This window comes from Chaetodon auriga, chromosome 11, assembly GCF_051107435.1.
Source record: "Chaetodon auriga isolate fChaAug3 chromosome 11, fChaAug3.hap1, whole genome shotgun sequence".
Lineage (NCBI taxonomy): Eukaryota > Metazoa > Chordata > Actinopteri > Chaetodontiformes > Chaetodontidae > Chaetodon > Chaetodon auriga.
Window position 1 is genome coordinate 25528723 of NC_135084.1, and position 16913 is coordinate 25545635.

The window sequence follows — 16913 nt, forward strand, 5'->3', positions numbered from 1 at the left end:
CCTCCTCCAGCCTGCTTAGTTGTCTGCGGGCTGTGTTCAATCATCCCGCTGCGCTTTGATTGCGGGGCGGCGCTGTCACTCTTATATTCAGGTGGAGTGCTGCTGCTCTGAGCACTCTCCTCGACCTCCTCCAGAGCCTGGTGTCCTGATATCTAGTGTGCGGCGGTTTGGCGTGTGACATGTGTGCTGATCTCCCTGTAGCACAAGGTGGGCACTTGTGCTATTTGTTGGTGCTTCAGGTTATGCGTTATTGTTGCTTTACCTGCTGGTTTCCTCGCTCTGTAGCGCTGACTTTCTCCGGCGGCTTTGAATGCTGAGCCATATGGTGGCAGGGCTCGCTCCAAGCCTGCGCTTCACCAAAACCCTGTGTTGAGCTGGGAACGTGGGCAGCGGCCGTGGGTCTTCCCTCTTCTCATCCACGCTGGGTGGAATCCGTGCTCGCTTTGCGGTACGTATACCTGCGGTGACACCGCGGTTTATTTCCGTACTTTTCCCCAAATTGTAAATAATATTGTTTTTATATTTTACTTCGTAGGATGTTGGGCCAAAGTGTGTTTGTGTGTGTGTGTGTGTGTGTGTGTGTGTGTGTGTGTGTGTGTGGGTGGGTGTGTGTGTGTGTGTGTGGGTGGGTGGTCATCAGCCTCTGGTGTGCGCTGCTGTTCTGTCTCCTACTGAATTTTATCTACACTAAACTTCCTGTGACCCTGTGGCCGGACTATTCCGTTTCTGTGGCATTGGGGTGCCTGGAGCCGAGCGTCGGATTTTATTGATCAAGCTGACTAAAATTGACATTTACTCCTGTGAAAATTGCGCACTGTTCATTGCTATATTTTGCCGGTTTATACTATTAATGTAAGTGTTTCCTTTGTAGTTTTTTTTTTTTGACAGTTTGGTTTTCCGTTTTATTTTATCTGAATGTAGTTCTGATTTTATTTTCCTTTTATTATATTGTTTCGTATTTTGTGTATTTTCTTTTGTATGAACTGAGTGTCTTCCTGGGGAGGAGCGGTGGGCTGTGAGCCGGTGGTGGGCCGACCTCCTGGTGGTGGTGTCCCTTCACTCATCCTTTTGTGTGCCGTTTTTTCCTTGATTTCTTTTACCTCACGTGTGGTGTGGATTTCGTTTTGTTTTGGACCCTGGCCCGCCCCCTTTTTGGTTTGGTGTGTCCTGGTAGGCTCCACATGCCTCTAGGTAACTCACACAGACATTTAATTAAGGTCGCTTGTCCTTTTATGACTCATTTTAAAAAAAGAACATAATCATTTAATAAACTTTTGTATATTGTGGATCAGTCTGTCATTGTTTAGTTGAATCTGTGGGTCCTTGTGTTCAGAGCGTTGAGTCTAATCATTTCCTGGGGGCGAAATTCCCCCAGGTGGCATTGTCACATCATTAGGCTGCCAAGTAGTTCCACTCGCCACACAAACAGAAACCATCCTGCCTTTTGAGCATTTTTTTATGCTGTCTGTTTTGTTGGTTTTTAAAAACAGGTCCCAGGAGAAACAATATAATTTCAGCTTTATGACAAATAAGCTTGAATTTAACCATAAAATTCAGTTCAGTGTATTTAAATAACACCACATCACAACAGAGGTTATCTCAAGACACTTTCCATGTAGAGCAGATCGAGACCAAATGCTTCAACATACAGAAATCCAATAATTGTAGCCTACTGCAGCTTTAATTTGATTTTCTTTGGGCTAAATAAACAACAATTGTGTGTCTTTTTAATCAAGTTTCAAATCAAGTGTGCTTTGCATGTGTGTAGCACAAATGTGGCAGAAACATTCCATTAGAACCACAGAGCTCCTTTCCTCCTTGGATTAAAATTGTTTTTGTACTGAAATTTTCACATTGTCCTCAACATCAATGAGACAGGACTGGTAAAACATGGGTCACCTCTTAAGTAGCGCAGTTTGTTACTTTGTTTTGTGTTTCTGTTTTTTGGATTTGACTAATTTTGCTTTTGAGTTTCCCCCTTCAGTCTGACAGTGGAGGTGTGGCCAGGCTGTTCAGAAGGGCAGACGGCGCACCTGAAACTGTTCTACTGATCATCCCTCTCCACTTCAGTGGCATGGCGGAGAGGTCTCGTTGCCAGATTGCTCTCAGCTTTATGCTAGACTCTCCAGCCTTTTGTCTCCAGAGTGTTCTTTCCTAGTCTAGTTCCTAGTTGCCTGTTTGTTCCTAGTTTTGTATTTTATCCTACCTGCTTGCCACAGAGTAGGACTGTTTTGTGTTTTGAGACTTTGCTTTTCTTTTGGAGTTATTTATACTCCTGTATCAGTATTGTCTGTTGTTGGAAATAAACCGTTTTATTAAAATGGCTCCCTTAGTTCTGTGCTCAGTTTCTGCCACCTTGGGTCCAAATCAAAAACTCTATACTTAACATCATCACAATGTCTAACTCCAGTCTTCTCTCAGTTTAAGGCACAGTGTGTTGTCTTTACTTGACAGTGTCCACATTTCTTTTCCTTCCGTAACTTTCCATCTGTCAGGCTCCGATGAGAACCAAGAATGTCGAGATATATCCAGAATGTTGTAATTCCACTTTATATGCACAAATTCATAGTTCACACTATTCACACAGAACAGCAACCAACATATGAATCCAAAATAAGAACTCACAGCTGATGAGGTTAATCCTGTCTACTGCTCCAAAAGTTGCTCTGTTTAAAGGTCAGAAGGTGTCTGCATCATCACATTGTTTTATCTGTGAAATGTAGTGTCTAGCACCCAAGAATCATTTCTGAAAACAGTCGACCATCCATCGCTCTGTACCTTTCCACTCAAAGCTTGAACAGCCCAGTGAAAGATATGAGAAGAAGAAAAGGGAGCATGTGAGAGGAAGACAAGCAGGAAAGAGAGGAGAAACTTTCCATTGTTTTTATATTCTGTTACTCTCATGCTAAATGTTGCCTCATGGTCTGTAAAATGTCCTCTCTCTTTTTGAAATCCCCATTTATATTGGACAACTATCTTTTCAATGGAGACAGAAACCAAAGCAAACCATATCACAGCAAGCACCTGCCTGGTTGAATGATGGTATCTCAGTCTTCTTGAAGGAGTCAGCAGTCCAACATGCCCTGAGGTCCATTGGGACCAGTTGCAGATGATGTGATTCTGTTGCTTTGTCAGATCATGTACAGGAGCAGTTTACAGTCGACTGTGAAGCAGTCAGGATGAGAGTCGGCACCTCCTGTTCTCAGGCCATGGTTGGGAGTCAGTTGTTGCTCCAAGTGAAGGAGTTCATGTATCTCAGGGTCTTTTTGGATAAAATGGAGCGTTGACAACTCTTGTCTGCCCCTTTACCACAGACATTTTTTCAATTTACCAATTCGTTTACAATTCAGCCCTTACCTGTGGGCACGAGCTTTGAATAGTGACGGAAAGAATGAGTCAGTTACAAGAGTCTGAACAGACTTTTCTCCATGGGATGGCTTGGCTCAGCTCTGGAGATAAATGAAGGAACTCAGACCTCCAGAGGGAGCTCAGAGTAGAGCTACTGTTCCTTCATATTGAAAGGAGTCAGTTGAGGTGTGAGGTGGTTTGGGCAGCTGATCAGGATTCCTCCTGGGCTACTTTCAGCTTTTAAGAAGCCCTAGGGTAGACCGAGAACACACTTGAGAGATAAGTGCATCACACTCCCCCAACAAGACCCAGAAAAAATTTAAGGGAGAGAGGAATGACTGGACTAACTTGCTTGGTCTTCTGCCACATCAATGAATGGGTGAATGGATGAATGGAACAAGGGATGGAAGAACAAACGGATGGATGGGTGGGTGGATAAATCGAGGGCTGGTTGGCTTCAGTTGCCTATTCAAATCCCACAAATCTCAAAGTGTACGTTGTGATTTCAAAAATGATATGACAATAGGTAAGTCAAAGCCGACAGTTTCACTTTGAGCTTTCTGCTCTCATGATGGGCATAGAAACCTATGGTTTGAATAAAACAATGAATAAATATCAGTGACCACACTTTTGGTTCAAAATCCCTCTTTAGATAATAAGATATGTTATGAATGTCAAGGTTAAAATCCTCTGTTGTTTTCTGATAACACACCATAACAACGAACATAACTAACAATGATTCACAACACACTGAATTGGGAACATATTCTTAACTTTTAATTTGTAATACCAACATTGTCACATTGGTCAAGTGTAGTACTGCAACCAAAAAAACCAATACAAAAAAAAGAATTACCTCGCAAAACCACAATGATAAAAACAGGAAACCTGAATGCAAACAAATGTCAAACAATACTTTTACTGTATTGTTGTATTGTGCATTTGTGTTTTGTATCTTGTGTATTTAGTGTTTTTGAGACCTTTTCAGAACTGAGAATTATTAATGTGCATGTACAATGAATCACACAATAGAGAAGCCAATCGGAGAGAGAAAATCTGAATCCGTATGAATGTGCTGTGAGAGCAACTTTGATGAATTAAACATATTATGCATTTATATTATAAACATAATACATTTATGTTTTGGATATAGAAATTTGTGTGTTGAACTTTGAGCTATGCACTAATATTTACTGATCTATATTTTATTTTGAGACAACAGATACTACTGTTCACACAGGAACACTAACATTTTGTGCTGATCATTGGCTCTGATGCCTCGATCTCAGCGTCGTTTCTGTTCAAGGTCTCATTCTCATTCTGTCCTGTGGCAGCATCTGCTGGTGTCAGTGGTTGTGGTGATTGGTGGGCTTTCACTTTGAATACATCCCACTTCTCAGGAAGCATGCCTTTGTTGAAGAGCACAGAAGCCAGGTAGGAGAACGACAAGATGACAGCAATGGTAGACAGCATGGAGATGGTCTTAACTGGAGAGTACTGGACATAAACCCCGTCCTCAAGAGTGCATCCTGGGAAGTGTATGACTGGTTCTATCCCTAGAGATGGCTCTCCACTCAGCAGTCTTAAAACAACTCCCACCAGGCAGCCCATAAGAGCCCCGTAACCATTGGAGATGTTGAAGAAGAGGACACAGACGAGTTGAGGGAAGAGGATGACGTAGGCCATTTCACCACCAAGGAACCAGAACAGTATGATGCTGTTCTTCATGCTGGTCAGTGATGTAGCAACCAAGCCCACGACCACCACAGAAGCACGGATCACCCACTGACTCTCTCTGTCTGATGCCTGAAGAAGATGTAAGAGACGATGAAGAACAGTTTAACAGACTGAGACTATCCTGCTTTCAGATACCTCTCTCTAATCTTCTTCACTTCTTCCTACTTTGTTTCTCCATCATGTCACTTTATACCATTGATACTTTCCTGCACTCCATTGCCTTTCTTTCAAAATAAACACCACACCTTCACAATAGCAAACAGTAGTTTGACTAACAAGTACATTCTCTCACCTGAGGTCTCAGGATGCTCTTGTAGATGTTAGCAGTGAAGACAGAAGCTGCAGAAAGCAAACCAGAATCAGCTGATGACATCGAGGCAGCAGCCACACATCCAATACCAATAATGGAGATGAAGGGTGGGGTGAGGTGCTGCAGGGCGATGGGCAGAACGAAAGCTGCTTCCCCACGTTCATATGGAGATGGAGAACCATAAGTAGTCTGGTTCCAGTCTGAGGCATGGACACAGAAGAAGGAAAGACTGAAAAATGTTCCCATTATCTGTCTGACTGATTTTAAGATGGGCCTACTGTAAATACTAAGGTGTGAACTAAGCACTGCGTGATAAGATATAAGGAGCACAGTGGGCCGAGTTGATGTTTTGCTAAGGCCTAACACTATTGGTCAAAAGTTTGGACACACCTTCCCGTTCCCAAACAATTTTTCTATATTTGTACTATTTACCACATTGTAGATTAAGATAAGACATCAAAACATTGCAAGAACGTGTAATTAACTGTAAACAAAGCTGCATTTGAGACTATCAGTTGTGTTGTGCCAGTGTAGTGTTGGTACACAGTAAATAGTCAGAACCGACTCGTATCTTAATCCATTTTTTGGCAAGAAGGAGCCAACTAAGTAAAGACAAAGGACAGTCCATCAATACTTTAAGATACATAGGTCAGTGAGTCAGCAAAATTTCAAGAACAGCATCTTTAAATGCAAAAAAAACCCCATCAAACACTCTGAGGAAACTGGCTCTCATAAGAACAGCCATGAATTCCCGCTGCTGCATGAGACAAGTTTGCTAGAGTTTCCAGTTTCAGAAATAATGTAATGATGTAATAAAAATACAATATAACTAAGTATATAAACAAGTATTTATAGTAAAAAAAAAAAAAAAAGTGCAATTTCAGATTAAAAATAAATGTAAACCATGGACTGTATGAGCAATATTGCAGTAGTGCAGATAATATGTCAAATATAAAATACTGGGGTTTGTGAGGTTGGTGGAGTAACTGTTTAAGTTGGTATTAGACAGTGTGATGGCTCATGGCAGGAATGATTTCCTGAAGCGGTCCTTGTGACAGCAGAGCTGGAGCAGTCTATTGGAGAAGGAGCTCCGCTGTCTGTCCACGAGGTGGTGAAGAGAATGTTCAGGGTTACCCATGATGGATAACAGTCTGTCCAATGTCCTCCTCTCCACCACCCTCTCAAAAGTGTCTAGATCGCAGCCAATAATGGAGCCGGCCTTCCTGATCAGTTTGTTGCTGGTGCTGCTGGTGTTGCCGGCTCTGATGCTGCTCTCCCAGCACACTGCAGCAAAGAAGAGTCCACTGGCAACAACAGACTGGTAAAAGATCTCCGACATCTTGCTGCACACGTTCAGACCAGTTCAGTCTGTTGTCGAGGTGCAGTCCAAGCAGCAGGTGATTCCTACCAAACCATTCCACAAAATCATCCACCACTGCTCTGTATTCCTCCTCTCGTCCATCCTTTACACACCCCACCACCGCTGAGTCATCAAAACTTCTGTAGGTGGCACGATGAAGAGTTGTACTGAAAATCTGAGGTGTAAAAGGTGAAGAGAAAAGGAGACAGAACAGTCCCCTGTGGTTCTCCTGTACTATTTTTTATGGTCTCAGACAGAACGTTGCCCAGTCGGACAAACTGCGGTCTGTCTTCAGGTAGTCAGTAATCCAGGAGATTGTGGGCGTGTATTAAATGCACTGGAGAAATCAAAGAAAGTGATCCTCACAGTGCTGCCGCTACAATCCAGGTGGGAGTGAGGACACTGTAGCAGGTGTACGATGGTGTCCACACCCAGATGGGGGTTGGTAGGCGAACTGTAGAGGATCCAGTGATGATTTCACCTGCAGTTGCAAGTGGGCCAGGACCAGCCTCTCCAGCACCTTCATCATGAGTGATGTAAGGGCAACAGGTCAGTCGTTTTTGGGGTCAGATGGAGATTTCTTCTTTGGGACAGGAACCACACAGGATGTCTTCCACAGCACCGGGACTCTCTGCAGGCTCAGGCTCAGGTTGAAGAGGTGTCCTAGGATCACAGACAGCTGGCTGGTACAAGTCCTCAGGACTCTGGAACTAATGCCGTCAGGGCCAGTAGCCTTACCCAGGTGCAGCATCTCCAGCTGTCTTCTCATCAGGCCTGCAGTCAGGCAGGGGATAGTGCTAGTGGAGGGGGTGCTGTCAAGGACGGTGGGGGATGTGGGAGTTGAGTCCAAGGGAAGGAGGTGGAGGCCATTGTGGTCAGTGGGGAGGTGTGAAGGGGTGGGGGAATGTAGGGCCGCTCCTGGATGTGAGTGAAACCTGTTGAAAAAGTGGTTTAACTCAGTGGCCCTTTCAAGGCTGCCGGCTGCTGGTCTGTCTTTTGCCTTGAGCCCTGTGATCTCCTTTATTCCTGTCCACACATCCTTCACTCTGTTCTGCTGGAGTTTGGCCTCTAGCTTCCTCCTGTAGGCATCTCTGCTCTGCCTCAGCTTCTCCCTCAGCTCATGTTGGACACTCCTCAGTTCTTTTTTGTCCCCTGACCTGAAAGCTTGTGTCTTCTTCTTCAGCAGACTTTTCAGCTCACTGTTGATCCAGGGCTTTTTGTTGGGAAAGCAATGTACAGTCCAGGTTTGCAGTATGGTCTGCTCAGAGAATTTGATGTACTCTGTGATACACTCTGCCAGACTGTTGATGTCCTCCCCATGTGGTTCACACAACACACTCCAGTCTGTTGTCTCAGAGCAGTCCTGCAGTGACTCATTAGCCTCCTGAATCCACCTCCTCACTGTTCTCGTGGAGACAGGCTGCCTCTGGACAAGAGGGACACACCGAGGTGTTAATAACACCACGCTGTTGGTTGCTGCGTTTGTAGCTCCGCTACGGTGGAGTGGATGACGTCACGTGCTTCGTCCCTGTCAGCCTTCGGAGGGATGTAAACAGTGACCACGATGGCAGACATGAACTCCCGAGGCAAATAATAAGGCCGCATCCTCACCGCTAGCGGCTCAATGTCAGGGCTACAGAAACATTCCTTCACGGTAACATGTCCGGGATTACACCACTTCTCATTCACAAACAGGGAAATCCCTTCTCTCGTCTTCTGTCCACTCTGAACCACGTCTCTGTCCACCTGCGCACAGCTGAAGCACCTCTACGCTCCAGTCCAACCACGACTCCGTGAAGGCCATTAGGCTGCACTGTCGGTATTCCCACTGAGTTCTGACCACTGTGATAAGCTCGTCCGTCTTATTTGCTAAGGACCTCATGTTCCCCGTGAAGATCACCGGAACGAACGGTCTGTATCTCCGTGCTTTTGCCCTTCGTTTGGCTCCGGCTCTGCTGCCCCAACATTGTCTCATTCTGCAGCAAAATGTCATTCCATCTGTTTCATGCTGTGTGGGCTCATCGTCTGTTTTTCAGCATGACAATGACCCAGACCGATGAAAGGGCTACTTATTCAATAAGGAGAGTGATGGAGTGCAGTGTCTGATGACCTGGTCTCCACAATCACCTGACCCAAAACCAGTTGAGATGGTATCGAAAGAGGTCGATTACAGAGTGAAGGAAAAGCAGCCAAAAGAACTCAGGATATGTGGGAGCACCTTCAAGACTGTTGGAAAAGCATCCCAGAGGAGGACCTCGAAGCTTGTTAAGATAACGCCAATAGTGTGAAAAGCTGTGATGAAGACAAAAGGTGGCTACTTTGAAGAATCCAAAACAGGAAATCTATTCACTTGATTTTTGGTGAACTACAGAACTCCATATGTGATATTTCATCATTTGGAAGTCTTCAATATTGGTCAATTAATTTGCATTAATCTCCATGTGACTAGGTTTTATGTCATTTTATCCACATGTTAAGGTTTAAGCAGCTGAACTTGGTGTTATTAAATTACCACAAAAAACAATTAATCTGGGGCATTTCTTAATTTTTTATACTTGCCAATTATTGATATGTTAATTACTGGTTTGCTGATGCTCGAGAGTATGTAGAAGCTGTTAATACCTGTGGATGCAGATGCTGCCCCGAGCAGTATAACAGGTATCCCAAATATAAGATAGGTGAAAGCTGCAGCAAAGCATGTGAGCTTGGCTGTTTTTGTGGAAGAAGCCGACAAGGTCCTCTGATGGAGACACTGGTATCCCAGAGATCCCAGAGCCTGAAGCGGAAAACAGACAGTTGATTAATTTAATAATGAATGTGCCGTCCACATCAGTTAAATGTGGCAAAATTATTATTAAAAAAAATTATAAAAATTATTATTATCACTGAAGCATTCATTCAAATGAAAGAGATCATCTATTCGACTTTACAATTCCAGTCATTGGATAGTTAATCTTGACATGTACAGACATGCTGTTTCAGATAATAGTCTCTAATTACAGCCACTTTTTAGTTCTTCTTTAGTTGTTTAGTTACAATGAAAAACAGTCTACTATTTAAATCTTTATGTTTTTTATCATCACTCTGAAGATATCCATCAAAACCAGACTGAACTGTGTTTGATGTAGGCTGTACTGTTGCTTCCTTACGAAGAATAAGAAGTTATCAATCATGATCCAGGTCTTTTTCAGCTCTGGTTCACCAATCCAGGGAGCGTGTAAGGTGTTGTTCATCAGTGTCTGGCTAATGTCCATGGTGGAAGGACTCATCATAACAAAGGGAACACAGAGCCACTGCAGAGACAAATAAAAATGTAAATGATGAACACACACATCTTTAAAAAGCATCCTTTGGAGATTTTGGTGCCTTGTGTAAGTTCTTTCAAACAAAAAGCCAAACTCACCAAGCTGACAAATATGAGGACAAGCTGTATAATATCTGTGTAGGCCACAGAGTAGAGGCCTCCCAGCAGCGTGTAGATAATGGCGACCGCAGCAGAGATCCACGTGCACACAGCAAAGGGCAAATCCAGGACCACACTCATGGTTCCTCCTGTCAAACACATTCAATCAGAGACATTTTGTGACCAGTCTTTGTGTTAATATTATCAGTTCATATTCATTATAGTCAGTAATGTCGATGCTGTGAAGGCAGGAATTTACATCCATGTCTACATTAATTGTTATGAACTGATGGAGGAAGTGTAAAAACAGTTACATGTATACAATAAATGTATATAAAGTGCATTTGTATGTACTGTACCTAAACTAAGTAGTGTTGAGGGCACCCAGACCACATCCGTAATCAGTGAAACCAGGCTCAGTCCAGTTGTTAGTACTTTTCCGTACTTGATATGGTAAGGGTCCATCATCGTCACACAGTTTCTTTCTCTCAATGGCTTAACAAACACCAAGCCAGCTTGATTTAAAAAAGAATAGGTATTAAACACAGATTCAACAGATCAGCAGTTATATCTATAATGTTCATTACTGAATGTTAAATGCACATCTGTAATTTCCTGTAGTGGTCCCAGTAACATTTGTTCCTATGTTTTCTGAAATAACTCCTCTGAAATTGAGCCATTCCTTACAAGACAATATTTCTTACAGTCCTCCTGTGTATAATGTGTATAATACTTCCACACCATGGTCTGGGTGAATATTCGATTCTGATTGGCTGCAGGGTGTCCGTTAAAAAGTGTTGTAGGACACCTATAAAAAAGTTCCAGTCAAATAGCCTGATTGTTCTAAATTATTGCGCTGGCTCAAACGCTAGTTGGTAACCGTGGCAACAGAAACTCAGAACATACTACACATTTAATGATCAGAGTGAATGGTGGATAATATTTCTTGCAATAAAAACGATTTAGGAAACTATCTGTGGACTTTGATTCTTTGAAACAAAATTTTGCATCATCCTCTGGACACACACAAGTGGTAAGAGGTGCACTTGCCCTCTGAAATGATCTCACTTCCCTCCTCTGATTAGGCCTAATATAACTGCTGCGGCTGACCGAGCTGCAGGTTCTGTGGCCAGAGCCGGTTACCTTGGCAACGCGTCACAAGGAGCGATATTAAATAGTCCACTCAGCCGCTTCTTGTGGAAAAACTTACGATTTTAACGATAAAAACAACATTAACGTATTAATAATTGATTTAATATTTATTTCTTTCGTAAGTGACCATGGTATAAGCGGGATAATGCCCTTCGAGGTGTCCATTATCAGAAATGAATGGTTCGCGTTCACGCCTCCGCGTCATCCATTCATTTCTGATAATGGACACCTCGTCGGACATTATCCCTTACTTATAAGATGTTTGGTTTGAAATAGAACTTATTCTAATTCAAATTATAAAACGGAAAGGTGAAATCCGGCAATCTGATTGGCTGTTAACTGTGATATAATGAGGGTATACCACAGCTACTATTCTAAAAAGCCTTATCACAGCATATCACTGCGCTTCAGGGAAGCAACATTGTTTCCATGACAACAACCGTTACAGTACGCAGCAAAAAGTATCCGGTTTGAAGTCTGTTTTTTTAAGGCGTTAACATTCAAACATGTTCACGGTCAGTCACAGGATCAGCACCTTGACAGCGACTATGACACTCAGGGCTCTGTAGGGTGATCTGTCACTGTCTGATTGAACAGCCTCATGGAAATGATATTTTACAATTCTTCACATTATGTACTAACAAAACTCGTTAAGGCAAGTAATTTGTTGCTTTTAAAGTCATGATATTGCGTCTCCAGGTGTCTGCCACGATGTCACATATAGTCGCTTAATAAAATCAGTGATCACTCAAAGCTAAAACTATTAAAAAACAACTCTCATTCATTGAGGTTTGGGGTGGATTCTTCCGGACCATCACTCATAGTTAACTGAGGGGGCCTCGCATGTTTACGTTACGGGGCTGATTGTCAGAGAAGCAACAATGTTTCCATGACAACAAACTGTTACAGCAGGTAGCAAAAAGTAGCTGCGGTGTTTTGACAACGTTAACAAATAGACTAAATGAGTTGAATTCACATGTTTAAGGTTAACTTTCACCTCCAGATAGGGTTAACAATGGTGCAGCTGATTGAGCAGTGACTTTCTCCCGAAAAAAAGCCGACGAATAGACGACATGCAGAGCTAACGTACGGAGAGGTGGGACTATTTTTTTCACAGCGGGGCTATTTTATGAGATAATATGTATTTCTGTTTAATTAAAAACTACACGGAAATTATTGTGTATGACTCTTTCATATCGCCATTATTGGTAACCATTTTATAAAAGCAATACTCTTCTTCTTCGGCCCGACGCGTATTCTGACTGACTATTTACTCCCCCTGCTCTTTCATTTCTATGTGTGAGATGTGTCTTGTTTTTCTTGACTGTCTTCATCGGGTGTTTTATAACAGCCGATGTTATTATTGATGCTTTAAAGCCGCAGTATGTAACTTGTATAGAAGTAATTTTTTGTCATGTTTGCTAAAACGGTCCCTATGACCAGACAGCAGTACATGAGACATGTAATCTGTGAAAAAAAAACAAAAAAAACCGGCTCCATTGGTCCCACCTACAGCTCCTACTGTGATTTGCAAGAATCCTCCACGCCTGACACAAAACAACCAATCAGAGCCAGAGGAGCGTCTGAGGGCGTGTCTAACATCTGTCAATCACTACTCACACACGCTGCGAACCACCCCTCCCTCCGTTCATGCTGCCGGCTGAGTGGCGTCAGGAGGCTAGTGGAAGCTATGGTGGAGCAACGGCCACCTGTAACGGAGGAACTGCCCATACTGCCGCTGCCAACAACAGCATACAAATAACCCATTTTAAGCCCATTTTGTTCATCCCTTGTCAATTTGGACCGACAGTACCTGCCTGTCTGCCAACCCATACCTGTGGGTGAGCAAGACCATCATTAAATCACTGAAATCATCCTGCTGCCTCCTCTGTCTACATTTGTGTCCTGTCCCTCTTGCTGTACAGAATCAGCTATGAAAGTGGCACATTTCATCCTCCATAGTGAGAACAGATACATGCAATCAATTTCGGAGCTCAGTATGTGTCGCAATAATAATTTGCTGACGTTTACTGGACACAGCTAAGTTGCAGATATCTTCCCTTTATCTGTGAAAAAATTGCCTCACTTCCACTCATTTGCATCCCTTTACAAATGCAAAGTGCATGATGTTTTTAGGTTAAAATCTGGATCAAAGGTGTGAAGATTCACTTTCTTTTTGGTATAGAGGCCATATTGGAGCTCTTCAGCCTTTGAGCAACAGTGGTTAATTATATTCTGCAAATAAGCATCTTCACTGTTTAAACAGGTGAATACAATTGGCGAACTGTTGAGTCAGGAACACGTCACGTCAACGTTAATGTGATTTTTTTTTTTTTCATGTATGTCAAGTTATGTGGTAGCTCAGGTCATTATTAATCCTTTCTAATGTGCAGTAATTCATGTTGTTTGAGATTATCAGGCTATATATTTTTATTACATATGCAGACATACAGTATCCTCTCAGATGTAATTTGAAACTCTTACTGATAATAAAAGATGAGCTGTATGCCATCAACATCACGATTGTCCAGATTAGTCCCATGGAAGGCGTGTACACTATCTCAACTGTGCCAACAATGAAGCCTCCTCCGACCCACGTAGCTAGAAGTAGAAGAAGAATCAGGGGGAGACATTCCCTTTTATTGTCACACATCATGCACACATGCGGAACACTGCACACGTTGTGACCATTGGTCAGGTGGTGATCTTCTTGCATGTTTTTAGTGGGGGTATATAAAGGCCCTTTTTTCCTCGAGCACCGAAAGCATGGTGGAGGACACACCCCCGGTGCCGGCAGCGAGAATTGAAACCGCGACTTTCTTGCTGTGAGGCGACAGTGTTGCCACCGTTCCACCTTAGGCTACCTTAGCACCTTAGCTACAGGATGGATTAACACAGAGCAAGCCATTGAGTAGACAAACAGCAGATATTTGGACAGAAGACAAAAGCTTGGGTGATTATTCATCATCATTAATAAACTTTCACAAAGATCGTCTCATGATGTCATGATCATGCCACACTATCACGTTAGAAAATTCTGTTCGTAAAACCAAACAAAAATGGTTCTCGATTTTGTTTCACGCATGTGAAGTGATCTGTGTGATGTAACACCCAGAAGAGAGGTCACTGCATGAGTTAAAACATTGGGCTTGGACAAAATTTGCAGTGGATGAAATAATGATAAACTGTCTCCTGTCAGTAAACCTGGGGTCTTAGGTCTCTTGAGGGTCTTTGACAGTTGGCCACGTTGCCCAGTTGGCTGTCCAGACTTGATTATGATACAAAATTTGACAACTCTTTGTAAAAAGGTTTTTGAAATAGATGCATTAAATGTACGACGGCAGTCAAGAATTTGACACTTAATGGGTGAACACCAAAGCAAACAAGCGTAACAGAGTCTCCCAGTTTCCAGATGGATGCAGATTCACCACAAGTCTTGATTAGCTGAAATAAGCCACTGTCAGCCTACCCCTGAACATCTTCCACTGGGTTTAACCTCACTGTAGGTATTATCTGTGCTGTGAGGGTTAACAACACACACCATGTTCATTTTAAAGCTGAATGAAAAACATGAGATAGAAATGTCAACCCACTGAATATTAGCAACAACATAAAGTTAAAAAGAGCATAAAGTGACTTTCAACAAGGAAAACACATGCATCAAGTGCTTCACATAGAAGACATACAATAAAAACCCCTTGATAATAATAGTAAATATGATCCATGAGGATGAAAATAAAACCACTGAATATTTCTTTTTCTATATTTTTTTATGTTTTTTAACTCTTCTTAAGTACACTAAACAACATCAGCTATATCTTGTTTGCACATTCCTCATAATACTCTACAACCACTCATTAAAGTCAAATGTTAGTTTGATCCCTGGTCTCGGCAGTCTGCATGCTGAAGTATTCTTGAACCCCAGAAAACTGCCCCCAATGCTGCGCTATCGGTGTGTGAATTCATATGTACGCCGCTTTGGATAAAAGCATCTGCCAAATGACTAATTGTAATTGTAATGGCAATATTTCATAGCCTATATTTCATGATGCTTTTGTGGGCCGTTTGAGTAAGAATTCTGCTCAGTAATTTCATCCAAATCATATCACTTCCCAATGATACAATCTTGACTATTTGGAGTTCCCAGTGATACAGTTTCCATCCTAGTTTTGTCAGCTGCGCTCTCCTCACCTGTCATTGTGAAGACTCCCACCACCCAGCTAATGCTGCGGTTTCCCAGCAGGGCCATGTCCATTCCAGTGGCTGCACTTTTCTTCTGTTCCCTTTTGGACTTGAAAGAAGCCCAGATGCCGGTCCCGAGGATCAGCAGGTAGAAAAACACCATGACGATCACTCCTGGGATGTTGACGGCCATGATGGACTAGTGGACTGGCTTCTCCTCTTGCTGATGTCGGACTGACAAAACGACTAACTGGCTGAGTGTTTTTGAAAGGGACGTGGAATTCCAGACAGACAGGAAAGAAAATCCTCCTCCACTTTGATGATACGTTGATGCCCTCTGGTGAAAATAGCTGGTTTCAGGTTCAGTGACTTGACAAGCAAACAGAAACCATCCTGCATTTTTATGTTGTCTAATGTTTTGTTGGTTTTTAAAAACTGGCCCCAGGAGAAACAATATAATTTCAGCTTTAAGGCAATTAAGCTTGAATTTGACATAAAATTCATTTCAGTTCAGTTCAATGTATTTAAATAACACCACATCACAACAAAGGTTGTCTCATGACACTTTCCATGGAGAGCAGATCGAGACCAAATGCTTTAATGTACAGAAATCCAACAATTGTTGCCTACTGCAGCTTTAATTTCAGTCATGTCATAAGAGTGTGAAATTCAAGCTCTTTACAGTTGCATAGTTAACAATGAAGATTTTGTCAGACAGAAGGAAGGAAGAGTCTCTATCACCGGTCACGCCCAGGAAGAGATGTGGTGGAGATCTATATTCAGGAATCCTTGGCTGCAGGTATTTCCGGCCCTCCTCATTGCCAGTAGGTGCAGAATTTTTGTTAGTACTCGCTATTCACACCCCCCTCACCCCTCTCACCTGTCCCCACTGACCCCTCGCTAGTAATCAGGATCTGATACCAACTTCTGACACCAGAACATCCACTGAATGGCCATTTATCGACCAAAGATGCAGAGTTTTTAATTTGTATGTTCATCACTCACTGTCACTGTCAATCAACATGTCTTCATGTCAGCCAGGACTGGTAAAACATGGGTCATCACAATGTCTAATTTATTTTCCTTCTGCAATTTTCCATTCGTCAGGCTCCGACAAGAACCAGAATGAAGAGATATATCCAGAATGTTGTATTCCCATTTTCTATACATAAATTCGTATTTCACACTATTCACACAGAACAGCCACCAACGTATGAATCCAAAATAAGAAGAACATCTGATAAAGTCAGTAAAACTAACAGCTGATGAGGTTAATCCTGTCTACTGCTCCAAAAGTTGCTCTGTTTAAAGGTCAGAAGGTGTCTGCATCATCACATTGTTTTATCTGTGAAATGTAGTGTCTAGCACCCAAGGATCATTTCTGAAAACAGAGTCGACCATCCACTGCTCTGTACCTTTCC

At 42.6% G+C, this 16913-nt stretch overlaps 1 protein-coding gene across 1 annotated transcript; it reads right to left on the minus strand.

Annotated features, from left to right (window-relative positions):
* Positions 1-4593: 4593 nt before the first annotated feature.
* Positions 4594-15685, minus strand: LOC143328437 (high-affinity choline transporter 1-like). The gene is made up of 8 exons (XM_076743570.1): positions 15502-15685; positions 13795-13911; positions 10518-10673; positions 10159-10307; positions 9905-10048; positions 9378-9531; positions 5378-5595; positions 4594-5154 (listed from the first exon to the last, which is right to left on the minus strand). Exons 1-8 carry the CDS (start codon positions 15683-15685, stop codon positions 4594-4596), a joined length of 1683 nt encoding a protein of 560 aa, XP_076599685.1.
* Between the last annotated feature and the right edge of the window lie 1228 nt (positions 15686-16913).